The following is a 19,523-nucleotide window of genomic DNA, read 5'->3' as shown; positions in this document are numbered from 1 at the left end:
CTCTGTCTCTCTCTGTCTCTGTCTCTCTGTCTCTCTCTGTCTCTCTCTCTCCTCCTCTGTCTCTCTCTCTCTCTGTCTCTCTCTCTCTCTCTTTCTCTCTCTTTCTCTCTCTGTCTCTCTTCTGTCTCTCTCTCTGTCTCTTCTCTCTCTCTCTCTCTCTCCTCTCTCTCTGTCTCTCTCTCTCTCTCTCTCTCTCTGTCTCTCTCTCTCTCTGTCTCTCTGTCTCTCTCTCTCTCTGTCTCTCTGTCTCTCTCTCTCTCTCTCTGTCTCTCTGTCTCTCTCTCTCTGTCTCTCTTCTGTCTCTCTCTCTCTCTCTCTTCTCTCTCTCTCTCTCTCTCTCTGTCTCTCTCTCTCTCTCTCTCTCTCTCTCTCTGTCTCTCTCTCTCTCTGTCTCTCTCTGTCTCTCTGTCTCTCTCTGTCTCTCTCTCTGTCTCTCTCTCTCTCTCTCTGTCTCTCTCGTCTCCTCTCTCTCTCTGTCTCTCTCCTCTCTCTCTCTCTGTCTCTCTGTCTCTCTGTCTCTCTGTCTCTCTCTCTCTGTCTCTCTCTTCTCTCTGTCTCTCTCTCTCTGTCTCTCTCTCTCTCTGTCTCTCCTCTCTCTCTCTCTCTCTTTCTCTCTCTGTCTCTCTCTCGTCTCTCCTCTCTCTCTCTCTCTGTCTCTCTCTCTCTCTCTCTCTCTCTCTCTCTCTCTCTCTCTCTCTCTCTCTATATATATATTATATATATATATATATATATATATATATATATATAGCCAGCCCCAGGCCATGCTTCTTATCCCATTTAATCATCTACCAAGAACTATGGATTTAATGAGCATCTTACCCATTTTCTTGTTGCCGTTCTTGTATTTTTTCCACTCCTAACCCCTCCTTTTTCCTCTTGTTCTATGAGCATGACAGGTAAGGACCTGGGGCACCTTTTGTACTCCCTGTGATTTTCCAGAATAAAACTCCTTTCTCTAGCTTCTGCTTCCTAAATGTTTCCCTCTATTAGAATGTAAGCTCCTTGTAATGAGGGACTTTTATATTTGTTTCCTCAATAATAGCATAGTTATTGATTCATCCGGTGTTGAATAACATTAGATAAAAGATAAATCCCCTTTAGAATTTTTCTTCCAAGTAGACCTTAGCCTCTTAAGGATTTTTTTGGGGTCCCGTCATTCAACCTAACTGTATACCCCTGTCTATCTATTTTTCAAAATGATAGTACTAAAAACATTATCAGGTGTTTTGCTGAAATCCAGGTATATTAGACCTATGACATTCCATTTATCAGTTGACCTGTTGACCTTGCCAAAAATGGTAATCTGGATAGTCTGACTGGACTTGTTTTTGATAGAGCCCAGTGACTCTTAAGGATCATTGATTTCCTTTCTAGATTTTTTTCCAGGAGTCAAATCAAACTCATTAGTTTGACTTCCATTTTTTGAAAATTGGGATTATATTTGCTGATTTAAAGACCTGCAGGATCTCTTTGTTATAACTTATACAAGAGTATTGGTAGTAGCTCAGTAATCATATTTGCCAGTTCTTTTAAGCACTTTGGGCTCTCTCTTTTCTTCCCTCTCCTCCCTCTTCTTCTCCCTCTTCTTCCTCTCCCTCCCCACCTCTTATTTAACAATGGTTTCTTCCTTCCTAGGTTCCCATATTTTCTACTTTAGCTACCAACTTCTCTTTTTTTGTGAAAATGAGATTGAGAATTGAAAATTTTCCCTTGTTAGTTCCTCTGCTTTGAAAGAATGAAATTATCTTTAAAGCAGAATAAGGTCAGCTTCTCTGCTTTAAACAGTCAGAACTCGAGCATAGCTGAAGTGCCCTATCACCACTCCATTATGTTTCTGTATCAGGTTTGTGATAGCTGAACTGAATTTCTTCTCTTTCCAAGTCATCTTTCTCCTAAAGTATTGTTGTGTCTCCTTCCACTGAATTTCACTCAAATGTTCTGTGCCTTGCTTTTCCACTCAGATTTGTTGATTTCCTTATAGAAATTATTCTTATAAGAATATATTCTTCTATGATATATATATGTAATATATATGTATGATATATATGTAATATTCTTATATTATTATTATTATTATAGCAAATTATCCAATTGATTTTGGATTGCTCCTTTTATCTAGTCTTTCCATATATTTTTATTTGATCCCACCAAGTCTCAGTTTTTGAGATCAAATTGGCCTCCCTTTAGAAAATGTTTAATTTACCTTGTCTTTTTACTCATATATTGTGTTTTTCTATGTGGACTATTGAGGCCTAACAGTTCTTTTTTTCTCAATATTTTTTTATTTTCTCAAATATATGTAAAGATAATTTTTAATAGTATTTTATATTTCCAAAGATATGCAAAGATAGTTTTCAACATTCACCTTTGCAAAACCTGTTTCAAATTTTTCTCCTTCTCTCATCTCCTTCCCCTTCTCCAAGACAGCAAGCAGTCTGATATAGGTTAAACATGAAAATAGTTTTTAACATTCATTTTTGTAAGTCTTTGTGTTCCAAATTTTTCTCCCTCCTTCCCCTACTTCTTCCCTCTAAGGCTGCAAGCAATCTGATATGTGTTAAACATGTTCTTTTGTTGGATATTGTCTTCCATCAATTATTGCTCTTCTTTATTGAATATTGCTCTTTCTTTGTTATACTTGGTGCTTTTTGTTAGTTTTTGTAGTTCATCCTTCATTCTTGAAGAGGACCATGGGATGTGGATTTAAGAGAGATCCAGTGGCAAGACTGGTGATGACCTAGGACATAGTCCTTTCCTAATTAAGATCTTTCCTAGGTCTTAGTTTGTTTTAAGCCACATCCATTTATAACTGAGGGCTGGGGAAGAATTGAGCCAAAATATCATTAATTTATTATCACATTTTGTAGCATCTGGTTTTACTGATATATATGGGTGTTTTCTCCTTTTTCCTCCATGAAGCTCTCATGAACAGATTTGCAAGACTCTAGGAAAAATTATTTTTATTTCCCCTTATTAAATGCATTTTAGGGTGTTTTCTGTTCCTGTATCAACAGTATATAAGATTCCCCAGTAGATTCTACAACAGAGATGACTTTTCAAACTGTTTTCTGAGAAAGATTTTCAAATGTAGCATGATGGATGATATTGTAAGTAAAGTTTAAGTAGGACAGGATTCCCTTTCATATGATGAAATTCTCCAGATGTTCCTTTTTTTTGGGTGACATTATATTGATGACACTGAGCCCCAGAACACTACAAAACCTTCTAAAACCTTCAGTGTCACTGGAAAGAAAATGGCCTCATTAGAAAGTTAGGAGTTAGAAAATTACAATTGTGGTTATACATTCCACTGTCATGTTTCTATAGAACATTTTATCTTATAAAATATTCAGAGTCCATTGATTTATTAATATAATAAAACTCTGCTTTTAAAAGAGCTCCATGTCTTTTATATCATTTTACCAGATGAGAAAAATAAGTAAGAGTTATTATTTTAGAGAAGCAGGAAATTAACTATAAGGTAGATACGTCTCTGGTCTTTATCCAGGGCTTTCCCCAACATACCACATTCTACATTTATTTTATTCTCTGCCAAGTGCACCCATCACTGGAGTTCAAATGGACATACAAGTGTATTAAAATTTAGGCTAGATGTCATGGTCCATAATCTCAGCTACCAAAGAAGCTGAAGCTGGAAGATCTCTTAAACTTGGGAATTTTTTGTTTTTGTGTTTTTACTTAGAAGAAAAACTTGCACGAAGTAGAGATTTCCTGTTGAATTACTCACTGACCACATCTGTGCAAAAATCAGCTGTGCAAAATGTAATGTAATTTAATATTTTATTTTTTCTCCAATTAAATGCTGTCCGGTATTAAGATATTGAGCTCATGCAAATTCCCTAAGATGAAACAAACCAGGGGAAGTTGGAAACTGAGCACGTTAAAGCTCTGCCTGATGATCAGTAGAATAGGGAGACCTATTCTTAAAAAAAAAAAAAAAAAAAAAATCTAGCCTAATGGAATGGAAACTCCTTGAGGGCAAGACAATTTTGTTTTTGTGTTTGTATTTAGAAGAGTATCTTGTGCAAAGTAAAGACTTATTGTTGAATGGAATTAGTCACTGACCACATTTGTGCAAAAAAAAAAAAAATCAGCTGTGCAAAATGTAATGTATGCTTTGTGGTTAGTGAAAAATTCTTTTTTAATCTTCAATCATATTGGAGTAGGAAGAAAGGCATTGTCTAAGAAGGCATTGTTTGGGGAGAAGTGTCTTGGGTGGATCCATCTGGGAGGTTTGGGTGCTTGTAAGACTGAACAAAAGCAGCTTTAGGATGTCCAGGGCTCTATAAGTAGAAAGAAGATATACAGATAACCTTAAAAAATCATGCTAGAGTGCTTTTCTTTTCTTTTCTTTTTTTTAACCGTTTGAGGTCACTGCTCTGTATATTGGCACAGAACTTAAGTAAAACCACAAATTGCTGCTGTACCTGCCGGCTTCAAAGGTCACTCCCCAGCATGCTGATAGGTCCCCAAGCCAGGATGAAGTTGAACATTTCTTTTGTTATTTTATAGTTGTATGTGTGTGTGTGAGAGAGACAGACAGACAGATAGACAGACAGACAGAGGGAGAGAGAGGAGAGAGACAGAGAGAAAGAGAGAGGCAGAAAAAGAGAAAGAGAGAAGGAAATGCTGGGAAAAAGGATGAAGATATAGAATTGAATTTTAGCAAGGAAATTAATTAAAGAATAATCCAATATAGTGCAGGGGATAAAGTGGGATTCCCAAAATTTCCAAAGAAGTTGATTAACTTCTTACCCTCTGTTCTTTTCTCCATTTAGAGAACCAGGAAAACTAATTTTTTTTTTAATATGGAAAATTAACTGCAACTGCATGCATCCTTGTAACCCACCCACTCTCTCAATGTCTTGGAAAACAGACAGATTCAGCAGCCTGGACATTGCGCGCCACCCTCTTGTGGCCTTTTGATGCCATAGCAGTCTTTTCTGTGATACTTTAAGTAAAGCGCAAGGAGAGAGCCTGTGTTAACAGGATTTTATATAACGAATGGATGATCATCTTATCTGGTATTTCCCAGACTATTCTGTAGAACCCTGTTTTCTGTGTGAAATGAATAAGTCTTGTATGGGGGGAATGCTGACACTTAGTTATATATATTATATTATTTGCATTTTAGTTTATATTTTTCCTTACAAAATGTATGCATGAAATTGATTATTAAATCTACTTATCACATTTGGCAATTTTTTTTTTGTTTTGAAAATAGACTTAAAGTCCTTTAAAGTTTTTCTAATTGCCCTCCATACTAAATAGCTTTCTCCTTATTTCCCCTTGTACCAGATATCAGAGTTTCTCCAATTCCTTCATTTTTCAGATATCTTTTCCCACATTTTTGAACTTCCATAATTGTGGGAAAATTCTGAGGTAATCTATATCTTCACTCTGTAGATGAGGATATCATAAATAACATGTAAAGAACTTTGCAAACCATAAAACATATAAGTGCTCTTATATAATGAGGCTCAGAGAAACAAAGAGATTTGCTTCATATTAGTACCAGGCAGGCCTGGAATTTGAACACAGCTTTCTTAAGCTCTGTCTAGTGTCTTCCTTTTACATCTTGCTGACTTTTAAAAAGATTAAAATTTAACAATGAGGGGCAGCTAGGTGGTGCAGTGCATAGAGCGGGAGCTCTGGAGTTAGGATCTATGTTCAGATCCAGCTTCAGACACTTACTAGCTGTTCGACCCTTTAATTGTCACTTTAATTATATATAATAATTACATTTATATAAATATATGTAATAATTAAATATATTTAATTAATATGGCATTTTAATTACTGCTTCACTCTCCCTTCCCATTGACCTCCTGAAAAAGAATGGTTCAAAAAATCAAACTATGTCAATTATACAGTGCATTTTTTTTGACTCTATAAGGTAAAGAAAGAAGAGATATGGATGAACATTTTTTCAAAATAAAATTATATCTGCCTGTAGTTATTTGTATTTAAAGTATACTTACTTAAATGGGAGCAATTATAGTAGATTATAGTAAACTAAAAAAATAGTATGTCAGTTGATGCATCTAGTTTTTCTAGTATTTAGTAATCAGAGTCTCTGGTTATTCAGATATAAAATGTTAAACAAATCTTCACCCAATTCATGGGAAGTTAAGAAAAAAAGAGATTTCTGGAAAATAATTAACCTTTGTGGGTTAGGAATCTTTTCTTCATTGACTAGAAACAAGGAATAGTCTTGTTTTTTACTTAAAAAAAAAACTATTATGTATTACATTTCATTATGTTTATTATAATTTGCCTTTTAGCTTTGGTTTAGTATAATCGCTATTGTAACCACTTGACCACTTTTAAAAATAGCTAATATTTCAAGTGATCATATTTTATTGATTAAGGATATCTGAAATTTTAGACTATTAATAGAGTACAGTAAATTCTTTTCTTCATAATTAACATTTTAATGATGAGAAATTACAGGACCACAACCTTTCTGTGAGAGAAGCTACTTTTATTTCCCTAAATTCTTCAGATCATTGTGAGATGTGGAATTGGAGGTGGGAAGAATAATGACAATAAGTCTCTTATGTGTTATATATTCCAGAGAGCCACAAAGAGACTGCACTTCTGTGATGGCTGCTAGCCACACTCCCCTTCTGCTGAAATGCTCACATATCGGGTAGACACACAACAATAATTATGACTCCATGATGAAAGACATTGTACTCCCTTTTAAATACCTTTTTTTTTTTTTTTTTTTTTTTTCCTGGGGGAAAATTTTTCCCAGTTCAGTTAGTAGGGATTTCCTGAAACAGGATTTCTATTTCCTTATCCCTTCCTCATCAATGTGAGAGGATTGCCAACGAAATACTAGAGATTAACCTATGATTTTGAAGTGAGACTATTTTATCCAGATGGCAGGATGGGAAAATTTCATTGGTCATGAGATAGAGCTTTGAAGGTTTTGGGTCACTTTTCCTTTTTTTTTTTTTCTCTTATAGTTTGGAGATATTCAAGACATGATGGAGATAAATACCTTATTGCTCTTTATTGCTTACTTTAGACTTCCCTGGAATCCTGTGCAAGACTGGAAAGAAGTTGATCGCTACCTCCTTTTGGTTCATATTATATAGTGGTTCTCCTTTTCCCCTGCCCTTACATTTTTTTTTAATCCAGATCCATGGCTTTATTTGGTGGTACAGTGGACAAGGTACCAGACCTGGAGTCAAGAAGACCTGAGTTTGGATGTGACCACAGTTACTTAGTAGCAGTGGGATCCTGGGAAAATCACTTAACCCTGTTTGCCTCAGTTTCCTGATCTGCAAAAATGAACTGCTGAAGGAAATAGAAAATGATTCCAGTATCTCTGCTAAGAAAACCCCAAATGAGGTCATGACAACAATATGGCTTCCTCAACCACAAGATGGAAACTCCCCTCTATTGATAAAAATCAACAACTCATCTATCACTTTTAGTCTTACTTGGCTAACATGCTGAGACAATAAGCAGCATGCACATAATCATACTGCTAATCTGTGTATCAGATTTAGGACTTGAAAATGGGTCATTCTTGTTCATTATAACATAAACCAAGATACTATACTTTTCTGGTATACTTCCTAATTGTTTTAGTTTCTTTAAGAGCATATTTTAAAACATTTTATTGGTATCTTTTTTATATCACTGTCATTTCTGACTCTATCCCTTCTGAAAATATCTCTCCCTGAAGAATTCTATCTCTTGCAACAAAACTTTAATAAGAAAAAGGGGAAAAGGCAATTCAACCAGCACATTCACTATTTATGAGTGTAGTTACAATATCCCCTCTACGTTTTTTTGTTTTGTTTTGTTTTTTTTGTTTTTTTTTTTTTGCTGAGGCAATTAGGGTTAAATGACTTGTCCAGCATCACAGGCTAGGAAGTGTTAAGTGTCTGAGGTCAGATTTGAACTCTGGTCCTCCTGACTTCAGGACTGGTGCTTTATCTACTGTGCTATCTAACTGTCCCCTATGGTCCCCTACTTTTGTCAAGAAGGCAAGATGTGTATTTTCTTAAGGCCTTTCTGAGGTCAAGCTTTGCCTGTTAAAATTATACAGCATTTCATTTTTTTTTTTCTCTTTTTCTTTACATTGTGGTAGTCAATTTGTGTTTTATTGTCATAGTTCTGTTTATTTCTGGAGTTTATTCAAGTCTGATGCTGCTTCTCTGAATTTATCAAAACAGAGGATGTTTTCATCCGAGTACCACTAAAGTGCTTGGTACATAGTAAGCATTTAATAAATATTTTTTCATTTGTTTACCACAATCTATCTATTCCTTATGCAATTATGGGGGTATTAATATTTTGGTATGCATGAGACTTTTCTTTGTGACTTTAGCTTCTTGTCATTTAATCTTCTCTCCATCAACTCAAATTTGGTATGCATCATATCATAATGGCTTCTTAAACTGGGGGACCACAGGGAGTCATGTAACTGAATGTGGGAGTTGTGAAAAATTTGGCAGCAGTAAAAGGTATCAAATATTCCACCAAGATTTAATTCTTTGTGTAAAAAATAAACAAGCATATCCATCTCATTAGTATGCAAATTTGCTTTTGTCTTTAACAAATGGTAAAATTATATGTATACCAAAGAATTGTTTTAAAATAAATTTCTTTTTATTTATTATCAGTAAATGTTTGATTTACTTACATAACTGTGTCTTTTATATGTTATACATACATATATATTATAAAATATATGTCACATATTTTATGTACCTATATATTCAGGGATAACCCTGGCAAAATTTTCTTGGGTAAAAAGATATCATGAGTGGAAAAAGTTTAAGAAGTCTTTGTATAGATGGAGTTGTCCATTTTGTTTTCTGCTTTCCATTGGCTTTTGTTCTGAATACTGATTCTAATGCATATCCTGTTTATTTCTGCCAAAGCGTTCCCTTTCTCTCAGTCCTCAAGCCTAGAGGTTCATAGCCTTTTTGTGTGTGTGTAATTAGCCACAGAGGCCCACACAGCCTTCTTGGAATAATGTAGAAAATAAAATGCATAGGATTACAAAGGTAACCAATGATATCACTTACTGAATTATCAAAATATTTTAAAAATTTATAATAATAGCTATGATAAAGCTAGCATTTATATAATGCCTACTGTGTTCCAGGCATGGTGCTAAGTATTTTTGCAATTATTATCTCGTTTGGTTTTTATAACAACTCTGGGAAGTAGGTCTGTTATTCTCCCCATTTTACAGATGAGGAAACTGAAGCAGGCAGCCAGAGATTGAGGTTGCATTTAAACTTAATTCCAGGCTTGGAATCCTTGACTCTATCCACTGTACCATATAGTTCATGGACCTCTGGTGAAGAAGACCTGGTGTAGACTAGCTTTCTCCTCTTTCCCACAGATAGACCTGTCTCAATACTATTTTTCTCCAATCATTATTTCATAGCACTGCCAAAATGGAATCCTCAGCCTTCTCAAGGACTGCATTCTAGTTTTTGAAAATAGTTTCTTTTCTTCCATCAATTATTTTTGGGATTTATTTATATAGTATACTGTAGCAACAAAATACAATAGAGTTAAAAAAAAACAAAACAACCTCAGAGTGGAGATTAAAGTCACGGGCTGTATTTCAAAGAAAGCCTTTTAGTCTTGGTTATAAGGAATAGCCAACTGGCCACACACCTGTTAAATCTTAGTAACATGAAATATTTATTTTTTTCTCTAAATACCAATTCTTTTTCATTCTTTATGCTTTTTCCATATGTTGATATACTTTTCTAATAAATGCTATCCTTTTTTGTTAACTGACTTGTCTGGATTTAAAACTCTGCTTTTTCAGTTCATCAGAGATTTCCCTTAACACTGTATAATGATAGGAGATTGCACATTATGTTTGCAGAAATGAAAACTTATTTATTTTTATTTATTATTCTTATTTTATTCTTTCTTTCCCTCTAATATCACTGGTGGCTACTGTCTTGGACTATATGATACTTCCCCAAGGGCCTACAAATGGGTACGATTTTTGGCTTGGCACTTGGTTCAGACTGCAAATTGTAAAAGGGCTCTTAAAGTTTTAAAGTGGCTGCATTACACTGTAGGTCAATAAATCAATCAGTGTAACCTCTTTACGACTTGTAAGGTGACTAGCCCCATGTTGATTGTAGTTACTTTTCAATTTGATTAAAATGCAGTTTAATCTGTCAGTGGTTGTTCTTTCTGATGCAGAAATACTTAAAGGCACTGAGAAAATCCACACTCAATATTTCTGTAACCACATTTCAGCTCTTTAATTGTCTACTTCTGTGGTTCATCCTCTGTAATTTTAATTTACTTCACTCTTTGCCATGGTCTTTATGAAAACCCATTGACTTGGTGCTAGGTTATTAGTTTTCCTTCTAACTGTAGACGTGATGATGGGGAAGTTGGGAACTGTTCCATGATCATTTTTTCTTTGAAGGAAAAAATAGTGGGTCTGTATTATTCTTCTGGGAAGTCAAGCTGACTAGAAATCAAGCTTAGAGCTATGCTTGTTCTCTTCCAGGTGTTATTAATATGGTTAATGCAGGAGAGATGAATGGGTCTGGTAACCTGATGGATTTCCTCGATGAGCCTTTTCCTGATGTTGGAACCTATGAGGACTTTCACACTATTGACTGGTTAAGGGAAAAATCACGGGACACAGATAGACATAGGAAGGTATGTAAGTGAATCACTGAATTAATGAAGGAATGGAAAATTTATTATGTCCCAATTATTTGCAAACCATCTTATTACTGGGGATACAAATACATCCTTTAGCAGGAGGAGACATTATATACAAGTTCTAAAAAGTTTTAATGAAATTTTAAGGTATTAAAACTTTCCATCTGTTGCTGTATTTTTCTAATAAATACCTTCCCTTGAGATTTAACTGACTCTTTTTTGGATTTAAAACTCCACATATTTAGTCCATAAGAGATTTCCCTTACCACTTACAGTAATAGGAGATTGTATACTATATTTGTAGAAATGAAAACAAAATACTTGCTTTTTAATTTTTATTCCTGTGTTTGCCTAGTATATTTGGTTACTACTTTATCTGATTTATTAAAGCTTAAAGCCGCACTAAGACTTTTGGGATATTTTAAATAAGAGTGGGATGGCCTTGGAAGGATGTTTTAGTTTAGGTATTTATGGGGATACTGAGTGAGGCTGTAGGAGAGTTAATTGACACAGTCTTTGTAAAAGCAATGGTAGTATTGATTTGATTACTATTTCCAGACAAAGACATAGAAAAGGAGGAGACAGGACTGTGGAGCAGAGTGGTAAAGAGATGTATAGTTGGAGTGATTATCAAGCATTGTCTATAATGGGCCATGTATTGATTATTGATTATAATATATATATTGATTATATATTGAATATATATATTGATTACCTTACCAAGCAGGACGGCATAATCCTATGGAAGTAGTTTTAAAAATAAGTGGATTATCATCCAGATATAGACTCAAAGCATTCATTGACCTGATAGAAGCAGCTGCAGGGTAATTGGTGGATGATTATATGGAATGGGAATCACAAACACAAACATACATTTATTAGTTTTATTAACCCCTAGTCCAGTTCTTTCCTCTGTTCAATGATATTGCCAATAATTCCACTAACTAAAATATTTAATTAAAAAGGAAATTCCATTCCCTAAACATGGTGGGTAACAGTTTACTGTAATTGGGTCTTTGGAAGTAGGGTGCAAAGCATAGTGGATAGAGGGCCAACCTTTAAGCTAGGAAGGCCAGGGTTTAAGTCCTGCCTCTGACATATATTGGTGGTGTGGCCCTTGCTCTAGGGAAATAGAAGTGGAGGTATGGGTTGGGCACTAAACCATATATAAAGATCCATATGGGCCATATTGATTTAGAAAATCATGTATTTTTATAAATTTGTTTTCTCTTTAAAAATTAATTTTTATTAACTTATTTTATTAGTATTTATATAATTATGTATTATATTATTGCCATATTATTATTATTTTTATCACTATATCAGTACATTAAAATCAAAGAGGAACTACATTTTAATCAGGCTCAGGACACACTCAGAGGTGCCATGGACTCCATGTGCCCGTGAGTTGCAGGTTTGATACCTCCGAAACTATAAATTGAAAAGATGCCAACTTGCTCTGGCAAAGGAAATTTTCTCACGAAAGAGTTCTGTAAATCAGTGAAATCACAAGTCTAGTCCTATCCCTGGTATACTTCACTCACTTATTTTATGAAATAAAAAATCATTCTGTGGGCATACCCACAGCAACTATTAACAAAATATCATACAATTTTTCCTTGTTTTCAGATAACTAGCAAAAGCAGAGAATCCATATGGGAGTTCATCAAAAGCTTGTTGGATGCTTGGTCAGGATGGGTCGTGATGCTTCTCATCGGTCTTTTGGCAGGTATGTAAATGATGATTAATCATTAAATAATTAAACACATAACATAAAATGGAATTTGTCATAGGAAAAAGAGAATGTCTTTGATTCCATCCAAGAGGGTTTAATTAAATAACAAAATGAAGGAATTCAATGGCTCTCACTTATAACTTGTAAGCATAATAGTAGTGTTTCAGAGAGGTGTAACTATAATATTGGTAAGGCTTTTTTTTTTGCTAATGCATAGCTTTCCCCAATATTGTCATTATTTTGTTGTATACTTTTCCACCTCCCATCCTGTTTGTGTATACTACAAGTTATATGATTTGGGAAATATCATGGACAAAATAATAGCTTTTAGGATCCCCTTTTACTGATTATAATGGACCTATGAAGGAACATAAAACATCCTGAGTCTAAACATTCACAGGATTGCTTAGCCAAACTTCTGAGTGGAACTATGAGGAAGTCACTAAACCAATCTGAGTTCCAGTTTTATGGATCTATGGATGATTACTCTATGATCCAAGATTTTTTTTAAAGTAAAATTATGCCTTTTAATGAGAAACTCGAAAGAAAAATTAATAGCTCAAAACAAGCTGGGAAAGTCTTAACAAAAGAGTGAACAGAACTATGGTAAAAGGTGATCCAAGATTTTGTAATTGCAATGTCCTGTGAACCAATTATTTGATACTATGATTCAGTATCTGCTTTCTTATCAAAATCTTGATAATCTATTGGCTATATATGTATATGCATATCTATATATAGATATATAATTTTTTTTCTTTTTGAGGATTGAGAGGTTTTTTTCATCAGGTTAGGGAGATCCCCTTAAGGAAACACCTTGACATGGTTCTGCCATTTATTTTTTTTTATTTTTATTTTATTTTATTATATATTTTTTTAATTTAGAATTTTTTTCCACAGTATATATACATGAGCATTTTTAATAACATTATCCCTTGTATTCATTTTTCCAAATTTTCCCCTCCTCCCTCCACTCCCCCCCCCCCATGATAGGCAATCCCATACATTTTACATGTGTTACAATATAACAATATATGTGTGTAAATACCATTTTCTTGTTGCACATTAAGTATTAGATTCCGAAGGTATAAGTAACCTGGGTAGATAGACAGTAGTGCTAACAATTTACATTCGCTTCCCAGTGTTCCTTCTCTGGGTGTAGTTGTTTCTGTCCATCATTGATCAGCTGGAAGTGATTTGGATCTTCTTTATGTTGAAGATTTCCACTTCCATCAGAATACCTCTTCATACAGCATTGAAGTGTACAGGGATCTTCTGGTTCTGCTCATTTCACTCAGCATCAGTTGATGTGGTTCTGCCATTTATATTATTATTCTCCCCACCAGTAGTTCTCAACCCCTAGCTGTCATTGTATAAATGACAAATACCTGTTTCTTATTGCTACTTTTTTACTCTCTTATTCCGTCTTTATCTTATCCCTACATTTCACTCCATTATGTTCTCTGACTTCCTTCTCTATAGTTAACAAATTTGCTTTCATTTCACTCTTTACATTTTCTGACATTCCCTGAGACCTCCTTCCTTCCTGATGACATTGCCTCCCCAGACACCTTTTATAGTGCCAGTTGTACTTTCATTTAGAACCTCTTCCTGATTCACTGGTTGTCATGAGGGAATTAAAATATTTCTTGAACTCCATTGCTCAAGATTCTACCTTTGCCACAATCACTTAGTAAATTTTTTTCCCTTTGAGGTTCATTCAGTCTGTATTTTATTGTTCAAACCAGATTCTTAGAGCTATAATCTGTTAATGCCCAAGAAACTATTATTTTTAAGTGAGTTAAGTGATTAGTTCATGGTCTTTCTCTTCTTCCCAAATTCTGTCTTTAATACTGGGGCCCAGATTCTTGAACTGTGGTTTCCAATACCTTATGGGGTCTCATAATTGAATGTGGGAGTTAGGGAATTATAATTTGTGATCAATAAATTTTTTATTTGTATATCTATTTTATATACCCATATATATACATGTTATATGTATATATATAATACATGTTATATACATGTAAAAATTTCTCAGGCAAAAAGAGGTTGTGAGTAGAAATGTTTAAGAAGCCTGATACTGGGGAACTTTATTTATATATTTTAATTTTATTTATATATTATATATATATATTTATATATTGATAATCTTTCAAACATCCTAATGTTCCAATGCCTCAATGTATTCATTTCTTATGATCTATTCCCTCATTCTACCTCATCCCATTAAAGTCCATCTTACATTTAACTGTGAAAGCGACCTTAAAGCATAAGTCTGATCATATCATACCTCCTTCTTACCATTTAATAAATTCCAGCTTATTGAATTCTTTATCTCTAGGATACAATGGAAAATCCTCTATTTGGCTTTTCAAATCTTTTGTAATCCTCCAGCATTCTTCTAATCTATTCCCCTCAATAGATCTCACAATCCAGTAACATTGACCACCTTCTTGTTCTTTCTTGTACATAAAACTCCTATCTTCTACCTTTTCATTATCTGTCTTTCATACCTGGAACTTTCCCTCCTCATTTCTAATTCCTGACTTCCTTATTTTTCTTTATTTCTCAGTTTAAATCCCTCCTTCTGTAAGGTCTTTCCTGGTCCTTCTCAATATTAATTTCCTTTCTTGGGGATTATCTCCAAATTATGATGTATATATTTTGTGATATAGGTATATACTTATGACTCGTTCATTAGATTATACACTCCTTGAGGACAGAAACCATTTCTTGCCTCTTTTTGTATTCCTAGTGCTTAGTACAATGGTTGGCACATAGAGGCACTTAAATATTTATTGACCTAAGTGTGCAGTAGTCTACTACCCCTGTTGCCAAGATGGGACCTCAATCATAAAATGAGAGTCAATGGGAAAAAAAAAGAGTTAGATATATGAATTTTAAGACCTTTTCAGCCAACCTTCCAGCATGCAACTATCTAGAAACAACAAAGAAGTTTGAGTTGCAATTGATGGAGAGTTGTACTATAAAGCAAGAATCAATTTATTTGGATTTTATGTATCTATGAGAATGTATATATATATACAACTATGCACATATATATTCTTGTTTGTTTTCTAGATTTATAGAATATAGCAGAATATGTTTCTTGGCCTAGGAGAGAGATTTAATTTTAGAAATTAAAAAAATCGACTCTGGATTCTCCCAAAATCTAACCTGATGTGATTCTGAATCTCTGGTTTATTTTGCAACTGCTAGGATCTATGATTTCATCCAATAAGCATTTCATCAAATTTGTGCTAGATACTGGGAAACTTTACTATGTGCTTTTTTTAGATAATGTGTAATATGCTAGACAAAGAACTAGCTCAAGTGTTATCTCCTACAAAACTGACTCCCCCATTTGTTTCTGTCCATCCCCACCCCCAATCACTGTATTTAACTCACTATTCATTTTAAATATGCTATTCCTTCCTCTTGTAGACTCTAAGGTCCTTGAAAACAGAAGCTGATTATATTTGTCTTTCTAGTCCCTTTATCTAGCATAATGTTTGATAAATGTTGCTCCCCTTTCTCCCCCCTCCCCACCTCCTTCTTTTCTTCCTCTTTTTCCTCCTTCTTTTCTTTCTTCTCCTCCTTTCTTCTTCTCTGATTTTTTTTTTTTTTTTTTTGCTGTCTCTCCTGCACAAATTTTCTCAATATGTTGCAATCTGTAAATGCCATAACCTTAATTCCTTTGAAACTTTGGTATTTCAAGAGGTACAACCATACAGCTCTGAAGACTTATTTTTTCATTATCCAGTAGTTTTTTATTTGGCACATTCTATATACCAATTCTTTGATAAAAAGGAATTTTGTTTTTTCTTGTCAGTCTAACATTTCAACAAGATTTAAAGAGTAAATCTGGAAGATCTAGGTCTTAACTATGGATTGGAAAATACATGTGATGGAAATGTTTTATACAAAATGAAAAATAGTGATTTTTTTTTCCCTCCTATCCTCCTTCTGGATGGATGGGCATAATCTAACAGCATTTATATTCAAGCCTACTTTTTGAATGGGTTTCCTCATGATTCTAGGCAAGATGTGAGGAAACTACCCACTAGATGTCACTGTTGTGCTACAAAAAGAGCTGATAATTGTACTTTTCCAATAGAGTATGGAAGGAATTTCAGTGAAATTGTGGCTCAGGGTACCGAATGTTGAAAAGGTGAGCAGAAACATCCGGTATAATAGAAACAGAAAAACTTCATTAGCGTGATGATGCTTGTATAGCTATGTTGTTATACATTATGTTGTAATACATTAGGGAAAGAGCATCTGAATAATGAAATCAAATTGACAAAATTAGCTTCTTTCAGGTCGCTGCTAAATTCTCACTTTCAACAAAGGTTACCCATCTTTCCCAATTTCCCTGAATTCTAATGCTGCTTCTTTTGACTATCTCCAAATTATTCCCTTATAGACCTTTTTGGTACATAGTTGTTTGCACATTATATTGCATTTTGCATATATATATGCATGTATGCATGTAGTGAAATGCATATATTTCCATACATACACACATATGTATGCACATATATGCACATACATATGCATATGCACACGTGCACACACATACAGAGTCAGGAGCTGCCTTTTGCCTCTTCATTCCCAGCTTTTGTCTGGCACAGTAAGTGCTTTAGTCGATTTTCTTTTAAATTGATTGCTGTATGATGTTTCTATATCAATTTAAGGTTTAGAAATCACTTTGTATATATTTTTCACTTGTTGAAAAGGGCACCAAGGACCTTTCCTGATTCCCCACTAATGCTCAGCTGCTTGTAGTCCAAACTAATATCCAGGTTGTGTTTTCCTATTCAGTGATGTTAGAAACTAATTTTTCTTGACCTCAGGCACTCCTTTTGGACAAAATGATTTTGTTTCTTCAGGTACTTTGGCGGGTGTCATAGATTTAGCTGTGGACTGGATGACAGATCTAAAAGAAGGAGTTTGTCTGTCTGCGTTTTGGTACAGCCATGAACAGTGTTGCTGGACATCCAACGAGACCACTTTTGAGGACAGGGACAAGTGTCCATTATGGCAGAAGTGGTCCGAGCTTCTGGTAAATCAATCAGAGGTATGTGCCTGAGTGAGATTTCTGGTTAAAAGCCAAAAGACCCATTTAGAACTTCTTCATTAGATTGAGATAAAGCACCTTCATGTGTTGGTTTCCAGATTAGTCCAGGACCTTCCTTATTTAATATTCAGGCTACATGTTTTTTTTTTTTTCTTTCCCTTATCCATGTGAATATCTTTGATGACATAAGCCAGATTTTAGTTGGAAATCCCTTCAGGAATGCCTTATTTATGTGGGCATATGTGGGGATGTGTAATCATAACTATATATTTAATATATACATGTATACATGTATGTGGATCACTAATACCTAATATGCATCTGTCTCTTTATATCTTTGTTATTATATCTATTTCTACTTTCATAAATACTCTGTAAAAAGGATTCCTGATTTCATTTGTGAAAGTGTTCTTTCTATCCTTTTAGCAACCCTTTTATCCTTTAGGAAACCGATTTTGTGAGTTGCTTTGATTAAAACAAAACCATTACCTTTAGCCAGACTGGTTCTTGAATAATGGACAAACAGGCCCTCCCCAAGCCCAGTTTGATAGGACTTGATAGAATTTGCCTTCAAAAGGGTCATATTCCTTCAAATTAGCACATTGTACACTACATATTTGTGTGTGTGTAATGGATTAGAACTTACTAGGACACTCATTTTAAAATCTATATAATTAACATATATGAACATGTTTATACACATGGGAATACATATATATAATTGAATAAACACAAATAAATAGTATACCGATGTATATGCAATACTCTGTATAGATAATTCCTATAGATGTATGTGTGTATATGTAGTGTACTTTGTGTACATATGCATGATGTATATGTTCTCATGTATTTAAATATGTGATATATCTATATCTATCTATATAAGTATGTATATGTCTATGGATTTTCTTCATTGAGTGTTTTATATATATCATTGAAATTACAGGTCTGGTCCAAAAAAACAAGCAACTGTGTACATTTTTATCCTCGATTTTCTTATCATGTAACATTTATTTAGTTATGTTCAAAAGAACTATTTTCACCTTATGCAGTCATAATCTGGAACGAGACATAATGATAAATTTATGATTTTCTTACTTTTATGCTTATAGTAGAGAAGTGATTTGTGAATATATGATGAAAGGAAAATTGGTGAGTTCTGTGATAATATGACTTAAAATTAGAGAACTTCAACTTTAATTGGGATGCTTTACATAGCCTGAATCAGACAAGTACAAAAGGATGTAGTCAGTGTTGATTTCTTACTCAGCTCTTAATTTATATAAATTATATTTGTGAGTTTATTTTTAAATAAGATATATAGTGTATCTATTGATAAGTATAACACATAAATAGAAACATGCTTATATAAAATTATAGATATGAAGTTTTATATATTATAGAAAAAGAAATATATATGTATGCATACACACATGGCCACACATTTAGCTACATACATGTAAATCACTATGGATATACACACATGTGTATGCATGTTTGTTTATATGTGTGGATGCATGTGCACACATAGGTGCTCTTGAGAGAGCAGGAACCCAAAGAAAGACTAGAGTTGATTGTCTACATTCACATTAGAAGTAATTTGGAGAATGTTTAAAATGTAACTGTGCTTGGAGGAGACCTTAATTTATGCAGACATTTTCTTTCTTTTGCCTGATTGACTTGCCATATCTGAAGTCATTTGGAAAGTAATTTGCTATTTTGCTAAATCTTTTTCCCCATGGCTTTATATTGATTTCTTCAAATCCATTAAGTAAACTCAGCTCATGAAATCTCACACATTTACCATGGCCTCTGTAAGTTCAAAAATAAATTCTTGATTTGGGTTGATGAGAGAATCTTACATATTGTGAAAATGCATCTTTTTGACAGTCTTTGAAGATTATGCTACAATATAATGGATGTATCTTAATAATAGTGAGACAGTTTTTTTCCCTGCTAAAAAAGATATTTTTAAATGAGTGAAAGATTGTTTCTGACTGT

At 34.0% G+C, this 19,523-nt stretch overlaps 1 protein-coding gene across 1 annotated transcript in view; it reads left to right on the top strand.

Moving 5' to 3' along the window:
* Positions 1–19,523, top strand: part of CLCN4 (chloride voltage-gated channel 4) — a 100,529-nt gene that overhangs the window by 18,201 nt on the left and 62,805 nt on the right. Inside the window, exons 3-5 of the mRNA XM_074300021.1 lie at positions 10,544–10,698; positions 12,334–12,433; positions 17,335–17,522. Coding sequence (XP_074156122.1) covers positions 10,555–10,698; positions 12,334–12,433; positions 17,335–17,522 — 432 coding nt within the window. The 5' untranslated portion in view covers positions 10,544–10,554. The remainder of the gene's footprint in view (positions 1–10,543; positions 10,699–12,333; positions 12,434–17,334; positions 17,523–19,523) is intronic.

The sequence above is a fragment of the Sminthopsis crassicaudata genome, chromosome 3 (genome assembly GCF_048593235.1).
Source record: "Sminthopsis crassicaudata isolate SCR6 chromosome 3, ASM4859323v1, whole genome shotgun sequence".
In the NCBI taxonomy this organism is placed as follows: Eukaryota; Metazoa; Chordata; class Mammalia; order Dasyuromorphia; family Dasyuridae; genus Sminthopsis; species Sminthopsis crassicaudata.
Note: the sequence above shows the minus strand (reverse complement) of the source record. Positions and strands in the feature narration are given on the sequence as shown.